This window comes from Onychostruthus taczanowskii, unplaced genomic scaffold, assembly GCF_017590055.1.
Source record: "Onychostruthus taczanowskii isolate IOZ18803 unplaced genomic scaffold, ASM1759005v1 scaffold19, whole genome shotgun sequence".
Lineage (NCBI taxonomy): Eukaryota > Metazoa > Chordata > Aves > Passeriformes > Passeridae > Onychostruthus > Onychostruthus taczanowskii.
The window spans coordinates 9,404,437-9,426,352 of NW_024499128.1; the positions used below are offsets into that span (position 1 = coordinate 9,404,437).

The 21,916-nt window shown below is 43.9% G+C and overlaps 1 protein-coding gene across 2 annotated transcripts; it reads right to left on the minus strand.

The window, feature by feature from the left end:
• Positions 1 to 191: 191 nt before the first annotated feature.
• On the minus strand, positions 192 to 20,715 carry SNX8 (sorting nexin 8). 2 transcript variants are annotated; one of them, XM_041401967.1, is made up of 12 exons: positions 20,661 to 20,689; positions 19,586 to 19,659; positions 12,826 to 13,016; positions 12,134 to 12,251; positions 9,590 to 9,711; positions 9,150 to 9,230; positions 8,052 to 8,212; positions 7,521 to 7,653; positions 6,365 to 6,433; positions 5,464 to 5,613; positions 4,934 to 5,083; positions 192 to 4,190 (listed from the first exon to the last, which is right to left on the minus strand). In XM_041401967.1, the coding sequence occupies exons 2-12, from the start codon at positions 19,617 to 19,619 to the stop codon at positions 4,077 to 4,079; spliced, it is 1,323 nt and encodes a 440-aa protein (XP_041257901.1). In that variant the 5' UTR covers positions 19,620 to 19,659; positions 20,661 to 20,689; the 3' UTR covers positions 192 to 4,076. The 2 variants fall into 2 exon arrangements, with proteins under 2 accessions (XP_041257901.1, XP_041257900.1); XM_041401966.1 differs by lacking the exon at positions 19,586 to 19,659 and having other exon boundaries at positions 20,661 to 20,715.
• Positions 20,716 to 21,916: the final 1,201 nt, after the last annotated feature.

Sequence of the window (21,916 nt, forward strand, 5' to 3'; positions counted from 1 at the left end):
ACCTTTCGTGCTGCACACTTTTTTAGAGAGGTTTTGATACCCAACTCTGCTTCTGACCTGGCAGTGAGGGTTCTTGGCTGCTCTAACAGAGAGAATGGTTTGGGGCAAATAGAATAAGCACAAAAGGACAAGCAGCTTTTACAGAGTGTAGGACCTTACTGCATGGTAGAAAGGGCATGACTGGCAGCCAATACCTGTTAAATACCTTGAGTTATTTCCTGATGGAACCTGTAAACTGCTGTGACAATCACAAAACACGTGACAATCACACAATTACTTTCTGTTCCTCCAGGAGTTTGGGTAGGAAAAGAACAAGCATGGCTCAAGCTTGCACTTCTGTTATCCCCTCTGCAGTCAGGTGAGTCTTTTCAGGAAGGTGCTTTCCCCAGCCCTGATTTTTAGCTCATGTCAGAGAGCTGGGATGTTACTGCTCCTGCTGCCATGAGACTGACATGGTTTAAGTAAGTTCTGTCCCCAGCTGGTGATCTTTGTCTTTTAGTAAACAGCACAAACTGAAGAGTGTAAATTCACCTGTTCCAAATTCCAGGAATTACACCCTTGCATGGTTAAAGGAGAATTAAAAGCACTGGAATGTGGCAAGGCACCGTTGAACACTTTCCAAATTGGGAGGAGCAACTCACCAGGAAGATGGAAGGAAAGGGAAAGAAGAATACAAGATGTAAGATATTGTAAATAGAGTCTTGAGCCTTTCAACATGATACTGACAAAAAGCTTGTATATTCCCACTTCACAGCTGGAAGTGGAGAAGCCCTCAGGAGTGTCAAAACAGAGTCCATTTCAGAGAACAATTTTCAGGCAGCCTTTCAAGTCTCAGGTGTTTACTACCCTGGTACCTCCAGGACTGCTCTGACAGACACTGCAGGCTTTTCTGCCATCACTCCTTTGAGCACATCTAAGGCCCCTGACCTCAAGCACACACAGAAAAGCTTCCATTCACAAAAGCACATTAACACTTCGGCACTGCATCTTACAGGAGCATCAGATCTCAGACAGGCAGCACACACTCCTCAGTTAGTCTGGCTTGGTTAGTGTTTACTGCAGAAGGCAAGAGCATGGAGGTAACTACAACTGTTTTCCCCACATTGGCTAGGACAGACAGACAGCTTGATGGATCCTTGGAGTCCCTGCTGCTTCCCTCTGGAGGAAGAAAGCTGTGCTTGATGCTGCCCTCCAAGTCTGACAGATCCATAAACTGAACAAAACAAAGACAGTAAGGAAATCCCTCACACATTGAGGTAAACAAACAGTGCTATTTGCACACTGACCAGTCTCCCAGAAGAAAGGTTTGCAAACTAAGGGTTGTATGAAATAGTGTCTGCATGTGTTTAGGAATGAGACAGAAGCTTGACAGTCCAGTATGAAATAAACTCTGAAGTGCCAGCAGCTGGATCAGCTTTGAGAATACTGGGCCTCAGTTCTCAAATATCTGGTGAACAGAGTAAAACCAAAACAAGAAAAGCCCACCCCCAAAACTCTCCTCAAAGACACACATGGGCTGACAATGGAGGCATGGGGTGTTTCTCAAAACAAGGTAACTTCAGCTTCTTTATAGGTCCTGTGGTGTGTCTATTAATGTTACAGTCTCTGCACTAGGACTGTACAATTTCTGCCTGAAGGTGAACAGGAAAGAGGAGTTAGTCTAAAGCCCTAATGTCATTTTGATGTTTGCTTTTTGGGGAGTTGTTTTTTGATTTTAAATCAAGTTCAAAATTGTAATGTTTTTCTAAAAGTGAGAAGTGCAAAGTTCCATTCAGGCTAGTCCTTTGCAAGCACTCTTATAGAACACTGCCCAGTCAAACAAGTAACTTATGAGACCCATCATAAATTATCAGATCTTTCCCCAAAACATACAGTATTTTCTCAATTTCACTGTTCACCACATCAGGCAAACAAGGAGGATGGGTGCTCAGACTAAGCCAGCCATAACCAGCCAGCACCTTCTGATAATGCCAGGAGTGAAGAGCATGGAAAAGTCTGGTAACACACTTTCCACACTTGAACCACAAACCATCTTTCTAATCAAGACAAGGTCAAGCAGAAAAAACCTGTTGTACCATGCCTGAGATTATATTGTGTCTGTAACTGGACTGTAGAAACATTTCCCTGCCCTGACAGTTTGCTCCAGCTTGTGAGCAGAATTACTTCTGCATCACTTAGGAAATCTCCAGGAGAGAATCAAATCTGTCACAGCCATTTGCAGTTCATCTGTCTCACTGGACAAGGCCCATGTGCAGGAGGAAAGTGAGTTAATATTTGAATTGTTGGAAAAAGCTCTTTAATGCAATCTGTGCAAGGTTGGCTACACACTGCTTAAGGCCCAGCATTCAAGGAATTCACCCATAGCAGTGTATTTACTCCATTTTGAGGAGTGTGAGTAATGGTTATTCAGTCTCCTGAAACTGGGCAAATAACTTATCTTGCTCCTAGCTGAAGAAACTAATCCAGAATTTCTACCTGGGCTAGGAAGAGTTTCATGTTGCACTGAAACTTCTAAATGAAAAAAAACCAAAACAAAAAAGCTTTTGTGATTGGAGGATTTAAATATACTTCCTGATAATAGGGAAGTTCCCCAGTGGGAAAACACTGTAATGGTTCCAATTTAACAGCAAGCACTCATCCTTTTTAATGTGCTTCCTTTTTTACCCATTCAAGGAAAATGCTAAGAAGCCAAGTCACAAATTCCCCTTTGGAAGCTATTTTGGCCCCAGAGAAGTCAGGTTCAGGGAGTGCTGTTCACACAGAGTTTTGTGCAGATGTTTGCAGTTTGATTATCAGTTTCTCTGGAGAAGGTGCACCATTTCCCCTGAGGTAACATGACATGCACGTTTTCCCCCTGTGCCTCCCGAGGCAAAGCCACTGGAGATGCAAAGTGGGGAATGTTTAGTCCCTTTATCACGACCACAAACCATTCTGAAAACCCCATTACCAAGGGCTGTGGTGTTTTTAGAGATGACAACTTCCACTTATTTGTCTACTCTCCTTCACAAACAAACATACTGCAATGCTACCCACAGCCAGGAAGAATGACAGTAACATCCTGATAATACTGAGTTTTTGCTAATGAGCTTTATCAGCACTGTGTTCCAGCCTGCTGTTGCAACAGGATACTTCTGATATTACACCAAAGAAAACACCAGCCTTTGGGTCAGCAGCTCTCCAACAGATCTGAACTGCTACTCACCAGATGGAGGTCAGAACCTCCAGAAGAAATAAACAAGCTACCTTATAGCTGTTCCACTCCTGTAGTACAAGTGGTTTACAGTTAAGGAATGTTTTAGTCAATTATTTTCTCATTTATGCCAGGCAAACTCCTCTGAGTTCCTGAACCCAGCTGTCTTTGGCCCCAAACTGAAAAATATGAGCAAGTCCCCAGGCTGCCCTTCAGCCATGAAGGGAAACAAACTGACAATACAGTCCATCCAGCACCATCAGGAAAATCCCTGTCACAGACCAGCACTGACCCCTGCCCAGCTGGGTTACGAAATCCAACCACTTCATTCATTTTGTGCTAAGGTCTAGCAGTAAGAAATCAAATCCAGACACCTACAATGGGATGGGGGATGGCTTTCAGCTTTCCTTATGCACACATGTCCCTAACACAGGCCCTCCACGGCATAAAAAGCAATTTATCTGCACTACAAGCAAGTGCTTCAGCTATCCTGTTCATCTCAGCACTTCAGAGACGTGCAGAGATGTGTCAGCACAGCTGCAGATAAACACCACTGGAGGACTGTTAGTACAAGATGCAGAGGCCTCAGCAACAACAAACACTGCAGCACTCGCTGTGCCAGACCACGTCCCAACCCCGTGAGGAGTGTCTGCAGGATAATGAACATCAGCTCTGCCCCAGGGCATTGCAAAATTACAAAACTGTCTCTATATCCATATGTTCTGCCCCACATCCAGTCTGTCTAAATCTGAGAGCAGCTCAAAGCAGCAATATTAAAAAAAAAAAAAAAAAAAAAAAAGAATAGCTGTTTGGAGGATTCATTGGAGGTAGAGGTCCCACCCCTTCGTTGATTGCCCTTCTTGCTCCGTGTGGGATGCTTGGAACATTAATTGGAAAAGAAGTTTCCCTCTGGAGGTGACAGTGGTGGAGTTGGCATACTGCTGGATCCCACAAAAAGGCAGCTCAACTTCGGCTTCAATTCATTCCAAACTTTACTCATCTGTGAGTGGAGAAGGAGAGAAAGCAGACATGACCACACAGCAGGTAACAATCTCACCACACAGAATTTTAGCAGCAGTCTCAGGCACTCAGAAGCACAAGACAAATTTGCTGAAGTATTTTCAGGAAGTTTCAGTGGATCAGAATGTTCCTGTCACATCAGTGCAGCTCCATGAACATTTTTCTGAGTCTGTATGGAAGGGAGATTTCCCTTCATCAAATTCCTTCACTGAAGGAGAGCTGAAGGAGAAAAGGGAGCTGAAAAAGACTTTTCTAATATAACCAAAGCAAGAAAGTTTGTATATGGGGAATATTAAAGGCCATATTTAGGGTTTAACAAAAAAGGAGTTTCTAAGTTTTAGATCAAAACCTGGAAAACTTTCTTGTCATACAATATATTGTGTAGCTCAACAAAAAACCAGATTAATCTAGCAAACACACATCATTCATTACAGAGCAGACACTGAATGGTTGGGTCTTCTTCAACTACTCACAGGATAGGGCCAGCTACAGATGAGACAATAAAAGAAGAAAACAAACTTGCTGCAAGAAGATACCATCTTTTAGAGGAGTTAGAGGCCAACCCTGATCCTCATCCCAAAGTGGGAAAACCTCAGGTAACTTCCTAAGTTAAAAGAGAGCCCAACTGCACAGATGATTAGAGGATGAAGGCCAATGGGTGAAAACAAATCTATTCAAATTCTCGTTCCTATTTTGAGAAAAATGACATAGTCCAGAACTCACCTCTTTGTGACCCTGAATCTGGGAGTTGACAAAGGCCCCCAAAATGTGAGATGTGAGAGGCAGGTAGATGTGGATGAGCTGTGTCTCCTGATGCAGGCAGTACAGGGAGAAGTAATTCCGCAGCTCCATGGTTATGATCGCGTTTTCTTGCTGAAAGAAGAGGAACTCAGTGACCAGGAAGAGGATGGGAGAAAGGATGACATTCCTCCCCATACCAGCAATTCAAACACATACCAAAACCCTAAAAAGGCAGTTCCTGGACCCATCTGATACCACAGGAATTGCCCTTTCCATCATGCAGACTGCTGCTGCTTCCCACAGCTCCTGCAAATGATGTGCTGCCTGAGAGCCAGTAACAAGTGTTGAGGAAAAGCAACACATTTTCCACATGGCACAGCAGGTAGCACAGATTTCCCGAAGTACAGGCTATCCTTTCAGTCCAAGAACTGTCTGCAAGTGTGACTGAGTTCCAGAGCAGCACCATTACAGAGCCCACACCCACCCTTTGCTCTCTCAGGTGCCTGCCCTACCTCCACAATCCGAGACTCCAGTTGCTCCACCGATTCTGGCTCTTTGTTCTGCACAGTGGCACTCATCATCTGCTTCTTCATCATGCTGTACTTGTGCAACGCTCGCTGGTGCTTGTGCAATACCCCCTTCTCGTGCCTTTCACACAGGTCCTTTATGGGAAAAGGAAACAGCAGTGGAGCCAAGAGTCAGCAAACACACAGCCAAGTACATCAGGAACACACACGTGTGGTCACACTTTGTGTCATTTCCACGCTGCAGATTTTTGCTCCTTTGTTTTCAAGAGGGTCAAAAAATGCCAGTAGCTAAGAATTTAAGAAACAAAACTGCTTGAACCCAGACCATTGAGCTTAAGAGGCAACTTGGAGCATCACTTCTGCCAATATTTTGGATCTTATCAGGCCTCTTATCTTTTCTGACCTTCCCAGTATTAAGTGCTGGCAATTAATTAAAGTGCTGGCTCAAGTCCTTCAAATTCAGTCCTGGCGTGGACTGAAAGGCTGCCACATACAGCTGACCAGAAGATTAGTATTAACAAAATCCTTTCATTCATAACTGAATTCATGTATCCATGAGCAAATCAGTAGCAATCTAGTTCACTGCTTTGACTCAAAAGCAGCCCAATCTAAAACCAAAAAGTTAGCTAATCCATACAGTTTAACCAGTCAAATTTTTAAATTCCTTGCAGAGTTTGCTCTTTGGCAAGTTCTCATCATCAGATGAGCTATCAGGGAGGCTACAGAGCTCCTTGTGGCCAACAGCCATTCCCCTCCCTCTGCCAGATGCCCAGTTTGCCTCTGAACTGGCCTCACAGACAGTTTTCCATCCAGTTGGCATTACACCCTCCAAAGAGCACAAACTTGCTCTAAACAACTTTCTTGTTGGCAGAACAGCAGAGCTCACTTTATAGGACTGGAGTAAATCCAGGAAAAGGTTCAACTTCTCCACCACATCATTCTCTTCCTGTTTACCCTAGAAAACAAGGAAAAAGTACATTTTACGTAAGCCTGGCATCACAGCCCTTCACCCCCCCACACCACACAGGCTCTCACTGCTCTCTCCAGGGCACATCAGTGCTTACACAACTGCATCAAAAATCTCTCCAATGGCACTGGAGTGTTTAGTCTTCAGTGTGCAGAACAAAGACCTGACTGAGGCAGGAACAGCTTTTCCAACTGACTGATCATTAGAATAAGAGGAGTTGGTTTCACAGGCCTTCGTGTCAGTCCTTTCAGCACACTCTGCCTGGAATTCCTTGCTCTTGCAGATTCCTCCAATCTTTCATCTTCCCTTCCTACAAGATAACTAATCCATTAAAACTCTGAATACCTGCACGTTCCCTGTAATAGTTCATGCATCAGAAGGCAGAGTTGAGACACCAAGACAAATTTCACTGCCAATTTTATTATTTTGTAGAATACTCTTCCTGTATCAATAGAGCTCTCTGGAGCATAAACTCCAGAGAGAGAGACCTGGCCTGACTGATCTACAAAAGCACACTGACTGTTTTAACACAATGAGATGAAGAGCACTGAAGACAAAACTATTACTTTTCCTTCCCAGACTGTCGTGTTCTCACATCATTCTGACAGTCATTAGCACACTGTACACTTAAACTGGAATGTGATGCTTCTGTCTGAATGATTCTCATGTAATGTTTAAGTACATGTAATGTGAAAACTTGATTCAGAAGTAAGTTATTCCAGGTTCTCTGTAGCAGATTAATAAAATGGAACACAGGACTTTTGGACAGCTCACCCTAGTAGTGAACTTAAGGTATGCAGTAACCATTTAAAAGTAAGAAAAAAAAGCGGATTTTTCCTTCCTTTCCATTGCCTGTTACATTTTTTCCCCATTTAAACACAGTCCAGGTATTGCACACAAGCTTGAACAAGCAGGCTGTTGGTTGAGAATGTGAGTTTGGACTGCAATCTCCCTCTTAACTCTTGAAGAGCTTATGTCCACAGAGCTCATGATTCAAGATAAAATTCAGGGCAGCAGTGTACTTCATTTACATTACAAAAAGGAAAAAAAAAAGGGACAAAAGTAAAGGACTCACCTGCTGCACAGCCTTATCTGCCAGAAGCGCAAATTCAACAGACAGACCCTTCAAGGCTTGTTTCAGAGTCCCCCATGTGTTGTTATTCAAAGCAGCCCAGGAAGGAAGTGGAGTAGTGTCTGAGCCCAAAGCACTGGAAGGAGAAAAGCAATGGTCACATCTAGGAGACAAATTCCACTGAGCTGATAAAGATATTTGCAGAGAGCAGTTTCAAAAATGTCTAAACAGCCCACAGTGCTGAGCTACTACTGTCCTACCACAAATGCAGAGTTAACTGTGTACATACTGGGGAGAGAGACAATAACACAAGTATCTGAATGTGAAGGTATTTCTGTTTTCATTCCTCACTCTACAGAATGCAGCCTTAGTGAAAAGTGTGTATTTCCTTCTTTTATAGAAGTAAAATTGATTATGCCCTACTGCATGCACTGAAACACCCCTTTTTACCAGACCATTTGCAGGTAAACTGCACAGCAGTTTTGAGTTCTAACCAACAGTAGAAATCAGCAAATCCTTTTCCTCCAAACCTACCTCAGCTCCTTCCCAAATATGAGGAGGTCGGAGGCGTTATCGATGGCTCGGGAAGCGATTCTCTCCGCGCGGTCCCGGAGCTTATAGAAGCTGTTATAAATATTTCTGATCAGCTCCCTGCTGGCAGCAAACTGGGCCTGAATGTCAGCTGGGAGGAAGTCCTGAAGGAGTACAGAGGGGTTACTGGTGGATAAATCAGAGACATGCCACAGTCTGCAGAGGGACAGGCTTCCCTCCTGTGCTCACACTCTCCCACTGTGCTCTAACAACTCTGCAGAGATCAGTTTCCCATTTAGGTGTCCAAGTCACATGTCACACAAACAGCTCTCTAATTTTCAGAGGCAGAAAGGGGTTCAAATACCCAGCATAGACAATTGGCAAAATCTGCAATTCTCCTATGTAGTTAAAAGAAGGTTTGTGAGGTTTCAAGCTTACAAGTTCTGATCTGATCCTACTAGTAACTCCCCATCTAGTAAAGTCAAGCACAAACTGAAAGTTCAGCCTTTTTTTGACCAGTTTATCACTGGTAAAAGCCTGAATTAAGCTCCAGTTGCAAAACCTTCTGCAAGCACTGCAGGAACCTGAACAACAACTTGCTTTGCAATTGCTCAATGAACACAGTGGATGTGTACTTAAAACATGTCATAGCAGTAATCACTGGGATAAACAGATATATGGAGAACTTATAACTAGCTTTTCCATAACAGTCCAAATTGCTCTCCCACAGGGAGAGAACAGACAGAATGAGGGCATGAGCACAAGGGAAAGACATCAATCTACACATTACCTTCTAAATTGTGCAATTTGTGCATTTATTTGTTATGCAAGGACAAGTAATTACAGAGAAACATGTTCTGAGCAGGATTCATTGTTTAATCTATATCATATTCATGAGCCAGAATTTAACTAGAAATATCAGGCCCTTAAGAGTCAAAAGTTTATTTGATCTTTTCAATAAAATTACAAGTCCTTCAAACCCTGGAAACAAATATCTGCTACTTAAGGTGTCCATCACTGCACAAATGCCATAACTGAAGCACTTGGAGAAAAAAGCCATTTAAACCAGAATAACACGTTGCAAGAAATTAATATACACACCTTGGCTTGGGTAGCTAATCTGCAAGTCACAAATTCATCTCCTACTCCCTGGACCAATTCCCTTAGCTTATTCTGTACATCCTGGAAAAAATATAGAATCAAATGAGCATGAAAAAACACAGGCACTTCATGCAGGTCTCAGATATATTGCAGCAGCAATGCACAACTCAGCAGATACAGCTTTACCCAGGTTAGACTTAATTTAAGGAAAAGCATAATCTCTGTTCCCCTAAGAACAGTTATAATTTTCAAAATACTACACTCCTGGCATTCAGTGAAATTACCTTCCACTTTCCACTGTGGAAACACCTACTGAGAGAAAATTCTCTTCATCCCAGGGAGCAAACCCATGTAGGTTAGCAGCAATCCTGAACGCTGTGCCCAGCGAGGCAGTTACAGCAAGACTTGCAAGCTCAGGACTATCACTAACAAACACTCACTGAGCCACTGAAGGACAGAAAGAGTTTCAAGAGCACATCTTCTGAGAAGGGGGGATGTCGAGCCACCAGGTTTATAAATCGCTTCAGCGCTCTCCTCCTCGATTCTATGAACTCGCGATCAGCTGCAGGAAGAAACATGAGATTTCAGTTAATTTAGGAGCATGAAAATTCAGTTAATGTCCCTCACATGACATCTCAGAAAGAAAAAAGGAAGCACTACACAAAAACCAAAGAATGGATAGCAATAGTCTGTCAGCTCCCAAGACTGACCACCTCAACAAATATTCTGTCAAGTGTTCTTTACCTCTTACCAAAATCCAGCATACATAGCTACATGTGGTTATTTCCACAGGGTAGGTCAGGGAGGAGGGACAAACAACCAAGCTTAAGGCCTGAAACCTCCACTTACAAACTATGGGCCTACAGAGATTCTTCTTCCTCTGAATCAATTCCACAGAGGATATTCCACAGCCTGTCTTAGGACTCCTGAGATCAGCATCCATCCTTTCCAGGCAAGATGTCAAAAAGTACTTTGGAAGACTTGCACAGCAGTCTGCAGTACATCCATGCAGAGTCTTTACTTGTCAAACTAAAAAAAAATCTGCTCCTCTTGCTGAAACAGGAAGAATTTCAATCTGGCAATATGTGCAATAAGGAAGTAAATCAAAGTTCCTGGAGTTCTTCAGCAACAATAAAAAATAAAACCAAAGATTAAAGGAAAAGAAAGAAGTATAGAAAGAAAATACAGGAATGCTCTTATCCATGACACCACTCATATCAGGAAGGATTTTTACTCTTTTTCCACAGTTTTAAGCTGGCAGTTTGCTGGCTGTGAGGACTCTCCCAGGTGATCCTCAGTACAGCACCACCCACCAATTCATTTTTCTGCCTTTGGGGTTGCAGATCTTGATTTTGCTTTGCTCACCCTTAACCTACACAGACATTTCTGGAGTCATGCACACACTTCCCACAGGATCTCCCTCAATGGTTGCTGTCCCCCAAACGAGCAGAGCAGGTCATCCACCTCCATCTGACAGACCCCCACTGGGATCTGTGTAACTCAGCAGAGGGACACACCAAGGACACAGCACAGAGCTTTGGCCATCCAGCTCTGGGACTTGGAGGCTCCAAGAGTCACACATCTATACTAATCCATCAAATCCTGTGTCCTGAAACACCATTTGTCAGTCCATTCATCCACTCAGAAACAAGAAGCACCCATTCCCTTTCCTTTTTCCTGTTTGCAGTTTCCATTAAACCCACTTCCACAGCTCTTCTATATGCAGTCACTGGACTAAAGGCAAACAACACTGCCTTATCACAGCTTTGCACTGTATTAGAACTGTTCTTCTAGCACAGTTTGACAACTAATCCTATCAGTTCTTTTCCTAAAGTTATGGTATGTGTGGGGAGAAATGCACCAGTGAATGCAGGGAAATATCAACACACCAGGATTGCAAGGAAATAAAAGTGCCTGACAAGTAATAGAGCTCCTTTCAAGCATCCTCTGTCCACTGAGATCAATCAGAGAAGCTCTCTTTCCTCACATGTGTTGCATGAAGTGGAAATTCTGGCTGAGAACACTGAATCAGGTTAAACTCACACATGGGTTTCACAACCTCACAAAAAGTCTTTGCAATTCACATCCCATCATAAGAATATATGACCATTGAAGCTTTTCAGGGGTGTGATTTTGCTCTGCTCCAATTCAATATACACCCTGTTCTGCTCACTGTTTACCAATTCTGCTTTACTGGAGCAATACATGGACTCCTCAATTGAAATCAATTATTTGTTGAAACACAGTGAGCTTAGCACTATGGGCAGGAGAGAAGACACTGAAAAGCTTGTTCTTTCACACATGAAGTATTAAACAAGACAGGATTTTATACAGTTATACCACTTTTGAAATAATAAATGCCTAAAACCAGTGTCAATATTTGAGATTAATGAAAAAATGTTCCTGAAGGAGCTTTAGTATGCTTTTTGTCTTGGGCTACTTCTTGGTTTCTAGTCTAACTGCTAAAGCATACTTGAATGAACTGACACAGATTCCATTTAGGTTGGAAAAGAACTTTAAGAATCACTGAATCCAGCTGTTAAACTAACACTGCCATGTCCACCACTAAACCATGATCATCACAACCTGTTCTTCTAAGAAGCAATACCTGCAACTCTGCCATGCTCTTGTGTAGAATTACACCTAAAATCTTATTAAGAAAAATCATCAGATACTGAAATTCCACACGAAGAAAGCCCACTGAATTTCTGCATTCCTACAGGAATTTCTAGCATGGCCGTAACTCACACCTCCAAATTGTGTATTACGAACTCAAAGTTCTCTGAGGCAAATAGGAGCCAAGACTTTCGATCTTTTAAACATTTCTTTTCAACAGTACCACGATTGCACCACAAAGCAAACCCCCTGGAGCCCAAAATGCAGATGCAGGTTTACCTCCCAGCACCCTCTTTGGGGGCAGTGCAGGCACCATGCGGTACTTGCACCACGAAGCCAACCCCCTGGAGCCCAAAATGCAGGTTTACCTCCCAGCACCCTCTTTGGGGGCAGTGCAGGCACCATGCGGTAGGGGAACTTCTGCAGCAGCATCTCGTGGAACACCACAAAGTCGTTGTATCTTCTGTACACCGAGCACTTGAATCGCTGCAATTAACCAGGGGGACAAATCAATGCACAGCTTAGACAGCAGCACCTCCACTATTTTTATTTTTTTTGCACTGTAAATGCAATTTCTTCACTAGCTCAAATTGGTTTGAAATATCTAGCTACCTACGCCAATTTGTTACAAAATGGTTCAGCTTCCGTTGTCATACAGACAAATCAATGCACAGCTCAGACAGCAGCACCTCCACTATTTTGTTTTTTTTTTTTGCACTGTAAATGCAATTTCTTCACTAGCTCAAATTGGTTTGAAATATCTAGCTACCTACGCCAATTTGTTACAAAATGGTTCAGCTTCCGTTGTCATACACCTGCTTTTGTACAGAGCTCAGGTTTCAAGCAAGTGAACTTGCAGACCATGCTTCACAGCTCAGTTAGATGTTCCAGAGTCAGGAAGGCCCAGTGCTACTGCATTAAAACTCAGCCCACACAAATGGTCTACTTAGAACCACCATCACCCAGCACATCTAAATCACTCAGGACTTCACCAGCAGAAACTGCACAGACATTCTGGGGAGGATACATTCTCAGCAAGCCCAAAGCTTGTTCACATTACCTTGCTGGAAACCTCGTATTCCACATGTTTCAGGAAAAGGCCCTTCTTCTCAGGTATAAGCTCCACCTGCACGCTGTCCTTGCTCAATAGCTCTTGTAGGGTGTGGGAAAGCAGCAGTGGATTTCCCTGGGGCGTCTGCATTAGAAACTGTTCCGCTTCCCTTGGTTCATTTACTGGAGGCTTGGCCAAATCTAGAAGACAAAAAGGGAAAAAACAGTAGACCTGATAAGATATAGCAAAAGAAGTAGCCTTAAAATATTCTGTTCCTTTGCTTGGTGCTGCCAGAGTGGTGCAACACCACCAGCAGCCCAGCCAGGCCACTCCCCTGGGAGGTGATGCTGCTTCTCACACGTTCACATCACCGGTACCTCCCTGCTCACAACACCCAGGAGCACCTCCAATTATATCGAGTCAGAGACATCTCCAAGCAAAGAATCACAGGCCAAATTTGTTCTGTGAATCAGCTAAGAGGCCTGCATTTCCTGTCTGTCCAGCTCCCACCACAGCAGGATCTGCCAAAATGAACTAAACCCTTGCTCAGCACTTTTGGATCCTGCCTAGAACAACTCATGGAAGGAAAGAAAAATGTGTTGTTTTACCACGCTGCAGAAATTTAATCCATTAATTTTGCACATCATTTCAAAGGAAGGAGACACTTCATTTGACATAATTTTATTAAACTCTACGACAGTGTGCTACAGTGAGCGTGAATTACAATAATTTACTATGTCAATATACTTAAGTTCCAAAGCAGAGGGAAAAGGTTCCTAATATGGGCTACCAACCCAAGAATTCCTCAATCACAGCAAGCTGTGGAAAATCTTTAAAATTTACCTATTCTCTTCCATTGCTTGAAGCTAGAAAACAGTTTTTGACAGCAAATTTGACCATAACTGGGCAGCTTTGGACAGTAACTGACTCTCAGATGCAGAAGTGAAAAAAGATGGGCCTTAAGAATGTGGCCCCAGAGGACAAATGACATCAAAGAAAGGGCAAAGCTGATGACTCAGAGTGTTCTCTTATCAAGTGCCTGACTGCAGCCTGTTATCTCACCCTGACTTCATAACTGCAACTATTATGTGACTGTAAACTAAGCTTACATTGTTTTTCAAAGCCATCCTTTCTTTTCTACCCATTCCACACACAGGAAATAGTGTGAACAATGAGGGTACAACCCTGGGCTCTGTTCACCCCATACCTGAGTTCTGCTCTCCAGCCTGGAGCAGCTGGGTTGCCTCCTCTCTGTAAGAGGCATACTGTGAACAAGCTCTTTTATAAAGCAAGTCAAACCCACTGATGAAAAGTACCTAGAAAAGCCAGGTAGGGTTCATTATCCCTTCCTTGCCATTGTGCAGAAGTTCTTAAATATATCTGCAATTTTGAGAACACAGGAACACTGCATAAGCAAGGAGCATTTCTTTCAGCTTCAATACATAGTTCAAAAAGTTCTTAAGTGGGTAACAGATTAACTCAAGGAAGATAAGAAGTCATAGCCTTAACTTGAAGGCCCTGACCTCCTCCTGGTAAGGATTTCCTACCTGCTCCTTCATGTGCCCTAGGCCCTGATAAACAGGGAAAACAAGCAATCTTTAATTCTCCAGATTTATGACTTCATAACAGACACTTTGCTATTTGTTCCATAAAATGACTTAATGAAACCAAACCAAATCCAGGACAATTGACCTTATCCCACATGCCTCATCAGGCTTCAGATTCCTGCTAATGTGACTCAGAGAAACAAGTCTTAACACCTCTGCTTTAATAGACATATCAGCTGCTAACCCCACCTATGTAGCAGCTCCTAAAAATTTTCAGCTACCTGCCAGATATTTGCAGTAAAATAATACAAGCTAATTCAGTGTTGACATGGGATATTGCTAGATGAAGTGATAACATCTGTAGAGCACAAGGCATCCTGGACTTCCAGAGCAGCAGTTCTCTGGGTGTCCACCCTGGTAAGTCTTGGGTTCAGCTGCTCAAGACACACCAGTGAAATGTGACAGGGGACAGCAGATGTTGCTGCTCCTCCAATGCACACACACACCTCCCTCCAGGGAATTCCAGAGCCTTCTGTGATGCTCAGCCACTGGCTGATGTTGCAGAGGCCTCCCCCAAAGGGGGGGACTCAAAATGCACCCAGCTAATTGCCCAAGCAGTGCCAGCCTGTACTCACACAACATCTCCTGCCCACTGAGTCACTGTCTCTGCTTCCCATCTTTCTGCTGGACAACCAACAGCACAAACCACTCCCTGAGCTGGGCTCAGCATTGTCTGGTAAACTCCTGAAACCCCACAGGCAAGAGACAGGGATGAGAAGAAAAGATGTATAGGGTGAATCACGAAACCCTCACTCTTTCATCTTTAAGTCCCAGAACCAAACTGATGCTGAGGACTCTGAAGTTCCTCACAGGTCTGAACCCCATTACCCATCAGACATCCACAGAGTGATGCCCCACCAGGGAAGACTCCACAGTCCTTTGACAATTCAGCCACACTGCCCCTTTTCTTGATAATTTCTCTCCAGTTTTTATCAAATTATTCCCTAAATTTGCTTTCTAAAAATCACCTACAGGACATGTCTTCTCTTTATCAGCAGTTCACACTCTTGACTCTCCCTGAAATATTCTGTAGCTTCTTCACATCTCTACCTTGTCTAAATGTGTGAAATCACACAAACCAGACAACCATGCAAACAAGTTTGAATAATTACCGTTTAATTAATAACCTCAGCATGCCTGGTATCAACAAGACAGTTAGAGTGAATCTACACCCACAAACACAGGTCTGAGAACACAATAAAATTACTTGGGAACAGCTGTTAACCTGCTTTAGGAAATGTTTATCATGGCATTAACACTAACCCTACAGAGCAATATATACTGTAGCTGTTCTCCAGCCCATTTTTCATTCTGCTTACTAAAGAGCCTATTTGGGAACAGCCTCAAGAGCCCTGGCCAGGAATGGTGGATAATAGTGGGAACTCATTGGTATGAGCTCCTGTGTTCAGCCAGTGAAAGGATTTACATGCATTGTAACAGAACACTTAAAGCTTCCCATCACGCACTCTCTGCTGGAGAACAGCTAATTTTGAAAACATTCCCTTTGGTCCAGCAGATCATTATCTAGTAAAGTTTATATACAGAGAGCAGCAAGTGGATACAGAAATGAGGTATGGAATGGTCCCCTGGAACACTGGGAAGCAGACAAAATAAAAATCAGCTTTTTCCTACAAGCCAGGCTTTTGCTACAGCAGTTTCTCAATCTGTTGTCAATAAGGTATCAGGAAGTGGCCTGATACAACTGAAAACAAGTTGATATAAAAGTTAAAAATAATACGTACAAACATGCATATGCAAACAAGAAGACAACAAGATGACAAGGACTAAAAGTTGGAAGAAACATTCAAAGCATGGCCTAGTTTTTGTTTGGTTGTAAAAGAAAACAGCTATGAAAATACTGCATAATACGTTTTTGTTTTTGTTTTTTTGCAACAAGTCAGATAGCCTTTGGACCGAGGGGAGTTGAGAAACTTACCCAGATTAAAACTGCAATAGAAAATATCTCTACTTCATGCCTTAGTTAGTGTTTCATGCTTTAGTTAGTGCTCAACATTCATTAGTCCACTGATACAACTGGGCAGCAATCTGCCTTCTGTGGAGTTACCAGTTTCCTCCATCCAAATTTCCAAAATCATGCATTTATGAAAGCCAGAGCCAAATTCCAAGTACCTGGATAGCTGCACAGAGGTTTCACATGTGAGTAAGCACATCCAGGAGAGCGATGCCAGGGCTGGAAGCACAGGTGGTGAATCACAACATCTATCTCCCTTCCCTGTTCAAGCTCTGTCAATCAAATTTGGAGGCTTATCTCCATTTTACAGAGGGCTGATGCTACCAACTACTTATTACACCAGGCAATAATCAGATAAATTTATCAGACATGCTTAAGTAGATGGTGCCACAGAATTACTTATTATATTAGTAGCATTACTACTAGAAGGAGAAAGGAGCCTGTAAGGAAGCAAAACCTCCAGGAAAAGCAGCTCAGATCTCTCCTCCATCATCACAGGCCACAGCTGTGCAGAGCAGAGGGGATCCAACCCACAGGAAATATGAAAACTGACTGGTTTCGGGCACAGATACTTCAGATTTCTCCCTGGAAAAAATGAGGGCTCCACTACCAGCTCCTGGGGCAGGAATATTAAAGCAGCAATGTAAATATCATTCATCAGCATTTCCCTTTCCTTTCTGTCTTCTCATGAGAAACCCCAGGAATTATGGAAATGCCTCTCCCCTTATGGTGTCAGAAACATTCCTCCATAATTGCAGAATCCATCGTCCACATCAGCCTCCCTGAAAGCTGGTGCAGATTTCAACTACAAATTCAAACAGATTCCCATCTTAGTTCTCATTTTTTAAAATAGTACATAATTTGAAACCCCCTAAAAAAACCCCAAAAAACAAAATAAGCACCATGAAAAAAAAGCAAACAAAACTTTTTTCCTGTTAAAGGCTTTACATATTTTTTGAGACAACTGCACACAACTTGTTTGTGTTGTTTTGAAGAATTTAAAACCATGCAATTCTTATTTCAAAAGGAGAAAAGCAAAAGAATCAGTCTAACAAAGCTAAGAGCTGCACAGCTGTGTGTTCAACACGGAAAGCAGGTCTGTATTTCTTACTGGGTACAAGAAAAGTTATCATATTTAGCTTCACTCTAATTAAGAGTCTCCTTCCTCCTCCTTCCCAACAATTCCCGTGTAAATACAAGCTACCCAGTGCCAAAACAAGATAAAATAGCACACACTATCATAAAATTAGATGCTGGAAACAGGCTCCAACATTTTGTTTTTCTCCTTTAAAAAAACCAAAACACCACCACCACAGATGCCAAATATGTACCCTGCACTAGTCAGTCTGGGTTTTCTGGGGTTTTTTCCTTTGGTTAGGTTCTTCTATTTCCCCTTTTTTTTTTTTTTCTGGTGTTGCAGGTTGTTTGGTTTTGGTTTGGGAAGGGTTTTTTGGTGGTTTTTTCCAAGTAAGTTTAAGATAGTTATTCAGCACTTGGTGCTCCTGAAGAAGAAACAGAGAATTATGCCACAACTCAGAAATAGACAAGACTATTTAAGATTTCTTTAGTAATATTTTAAAAGCACCTGAATTTCTGCAGTCCCCTGCAACTGTAGGCCTCTTGCTGCTTCTCAAATTTCCACAATCCCATACTCCAGCAGAAAAAAACACCCAACACCACCTTGTCCCATAGATTTACTGTGTGTAAAGAACTAACCTTAAGCTTCTTGCCCAGTTCTTTTAACTATGCTGTTAGATCATCAATTGATTCATCTGATTCCCCAAGTCTGGGGATGCAAGGGACACATTCCATTCACAAGTCAGCCATGAGCCACAGCCCCCAGCTGCAGCAAACACAATAAAGTGAGAAGCAGCTACTTTGAAGAAATAACAGGATTAGCAGAGAAAAATCCAATGAGGAATGTGCCCTAAGATTACAGGGACAAAAAGTCAAATGCTCACTGGGGCTGGTTCCCAGCGCTCAGTGGATGACTGCTAAGCTATCATTTTTCAAAAGAGGTTGGAAGTGTAAAAATTCACACCCAAAAAATGTAACCCAGCAAGCAATAACCCAAACAACTACTCTGGGAAACTTTCACAAGGACATTTTAGCCTGACTACAAAACTGGCAAGTTGCCACAATCCTTATAGAGGTCAGGAATATCCCATGAAAATAAATAGTTTATCTTTGTTTTGCTTCTCATTTTCCTTACATGTTTTTCACCCTCCTGAGTATGCTTGGTGTTAGCATTTAAGCATTAAAAATGGCATTGCCACTCCAGACCCTACAGCCTCCCAACAGTCTTTTCACACATTTTGTAGGTAGAACAAGCTCACTCTTATCCCAAATCCTGTTGAAAAGCAATCATTAAAGCTCTCCTCTTTTTGTACCAATTCCACATGTCTGGAACGGATAAATTTTTCTCCCTCAACCTGCACCATGCCATTAAACTTGAAAACTGTGGGGGAAATCAGTGGTCATGTGCAAATTATACTGTCTGTAACCTGCACAGCCCTCCCACGGGCTGAACACACAGTTAAAGGTTTACCATCAGAAGAAAAGAGACACCTCACCCCCTACACAGCCAACACCTGGGTTACCTCCCTGCAATTGCTGCAAAACAGACTCACATGGAAGTAAAAGCAAAAGGAAAAAAAAAAAAGTCAATAAAAGCCACTCTGCAAAATTGACTTCTGCATGCTGGACATTAACCTTTTTTCTTTTCTCTTCGATTGTATTAAAGTACTTCTACTTTTAGTGCTGCTAAATCAAAACCACAGCATTTGTATGTGCCCTCATAGGGGGGGCATCAATGATACCTATCAGGACTCTCATTACTCTGGATATTTCAACCCTCCCAGAACACTCAGTGACGAGCTGCTGGTGTCCAAAAACAATTACATATGGGTGTGAAACTTCAAAGATGTCTGAGACCTGCATCATGATGCTAAAATAAAAAACATTGCTGAATTATTTTTCTTTAGCCAAAATCATTAGATACCCTCTCTCAGTGCTCATCATAAACTCTTTGCCAAAGAAAACCAGGTTTTCTAAAGAAGGCCGAATAGAGCAGAAAGGTACAGAAGCACCATCACCAGAAGTTAATCAGTCCAAGGATACTCTACTTGGAGACAACTGCTTTATCTCTATAAGGCTCCTGCAGCAGATGGTAAATCCATAGCAGACATACCTGAGCAAGCTCTCTCTTTGGTACAGTAGGACATTTTTTCCACAAAGGCTGCTGTTCAATATGTTACATCAGTCCTGGACAGAAATATTCCAAAATAATTTATTTATAAGCATTATCTACATCGGGAGCATCACAGGCCTAACAAGAGCAAACTCACAGTGGATCCTAAATATCACCAACCAAACCATTTTCCATGCATTAAGCTTACCTACCCACTTTTCTTTCCAAACTGAGAAAAAAAAAAAAAATAGTATGCACAGAGCAGGTACAAAAGTTCAGCCACTTCAAAGAGAACTTCAGAGAACCCTCTAAAAGTTTCCGTCAGCCTGACTGCTAAAGGAGTCTAACATGTTATTCCCTCAGTTCACCCAGGAGCTCCCTCCATCTCTCATTTCGCAACAAGCGCTGGCAGTATTTGCCTTCAAGTTTCTTCATCCCAGACCCAGCTGCCCGCTCCTGAAACTGCAGCGCAAGGAGCCGGTGCTCCCGCCGCTGGATGCGCCGCTGGCTCGGCTGGGAGCGGAGGCACCGGGAGCGCCCGTGCCGCTCCACCGACCCGCGGCGGGAGGCTCCAAGGTGCCCGGAGCCCCCGGGCGGGCGGGGAGCAGGCACGAAATAAAACAATAATAATAATAAATAATAATAATAATAATAAACAACTCTGGGCCGCACGCAGGGAGCGCTCGGCCGCGTGACTCCCCACGGGAGAACTTCTGGACCGCGCCCCGTGTCCAGCCCCGCAGAAGGGCTGCGGGGAGCTGACCGCCTGCGGCCACCGGGACAACCACCGGGGCGGCCACCGGGGCGACCTCCCGCCGGGCAGGTAACCCCAGAGCTGCCGCTGCTGCCCCCGCACCTCGGCTCGGGAGGGAGCCCTGCCCCGAACGGCACCGCTGCGGCCCGGCCGTGGGCAGCCACCGGGCGGGCCGGGGCCAGCGGGGTCCCGCTGCCCCGGGGGGAAGAGGGGAAAGGCGGCGGCGCTTCCCCGCAGGTTTCGGCGCGGAGCCCCGGCCGCTCCCGGGCGGGCAGCGCGGCTGCACCGAGGGGCGGCCCCGCCGCCCGCATCCCCCCGTACCTGCGGCCGTGCCCGCGGGCGGCTCTCCGTCCATCGCGGCCGCGGTCATGTGAGGCCGGGGCGGCCGCCCTCCCCTTCCTCCGCAGCGCCCGCCTGTCAGCGCGGGCGGGGCGGGCGGGCAGAGCCGCCTCCCGCGGGGCCGGGGGCGAGGGGCGCGAGGGGCGCGGTGCCCGGGCCCGGCTCCGGCTCCGGCTCCGTGGGGACGTGAAACATTGCAGCGCCGCGGCCCCGCTCGGACGGGCTCCGGCAGGGCAGCGAGCCGTCCCCGCCGCGGACGGGATCGCTGCGAGCGCCTCGGAACCGCTTCGGGATTAGTAACACATCTCTCGAGTGTCTTACGGCGTGTAAGAAGCGATCGGCTCATGGGTTTAATACAGGATTATTCCGAAGTATAACCGCTTTATTTTTTGAAATCTGAAAAGGATGGTTGTTGTGAACTTCAGGGAGGCTTTCCTGTGCGCTAGGAAAAGTAGATAAGTGGTGAGGCTGTACTTTGGGATTCCTGTCACACAGTCTCAGAATCAATTGCGTTGGAAGTGTTTGAAATCATTGAGTACAGCCTGTGACTGAACAGCACTTTGTCACGCCGACCGTGGCACTGAGTGCCACATCCACTCTATCCTGAAAGACCTCCAGGATCCGTGACTCCCCCACCTCCCTGGACAGCCCATTCAGTGTCTGATCACCCTTTCTGTGAAGAAATTCCTCCTGATGTCCAACCAAACCTCCCCTGGCACAGCTTGAGACTGTGCCCTCTCATCAGATGAATTACTCCGAGTCAATTTTGATATATTTTCTTTAACTGAATTCCTTTTCCCCATGGCATTTCTGCTGCCATCTAGGACATTAATCAAGTTTCCTATGCTCAGTGTTTTTATATGTTGCATCTGGATTTTTGGTAAATTTGGTAGAAATGAACACTAAGCTATTCAGAAAAGCACAGAAACATGAACATTTGAAATGCAAATACACTTTCCAGAACTGCATCAAAACAAGAACTGTATGTATGAACACCTCTCATTTTATTAGTGATTTTTTTCCCACTTCCTGTACTTTACTAGTCAGGAATGATATGGTTGACAGTGGTGGGGGGAAAAAGGTGCATGTTTTGTACAGTGATTTTCCTGAAAACACCATCAGACACACAAAAAAAATAATTATATATTTTGGACCTCCAGCTTGAGATGTTACAAGTCATAATAATGCTTTATGCTTTCAACATCCAAAGGATTGCATGCACTCCCTAATTAATATTC

Coding starts and splice junctions, on each gene's coding strand:
- SNX8 (XM_041401966.1), bottom strand. CDS start 20,709: ATGACCGCGGCCGCGATGGACGGAGAGCCGCCCGCGGGCACGGCCGCA. Junction 12,252..12,825: donor AATACGAGGTTTCCAGCAAG/GTAATGTGAACA, acceptor GGTTAATTGCAG/CGATTCAAGTGCTCGGTGTA. Junction 5,084..5,463: donor TGGAGTCTCGGATTGTGGAG/GTAGGGCAGGCA, acceptor CTCTTCTTTCAG/CAAGAAAACGCGATCATAAC.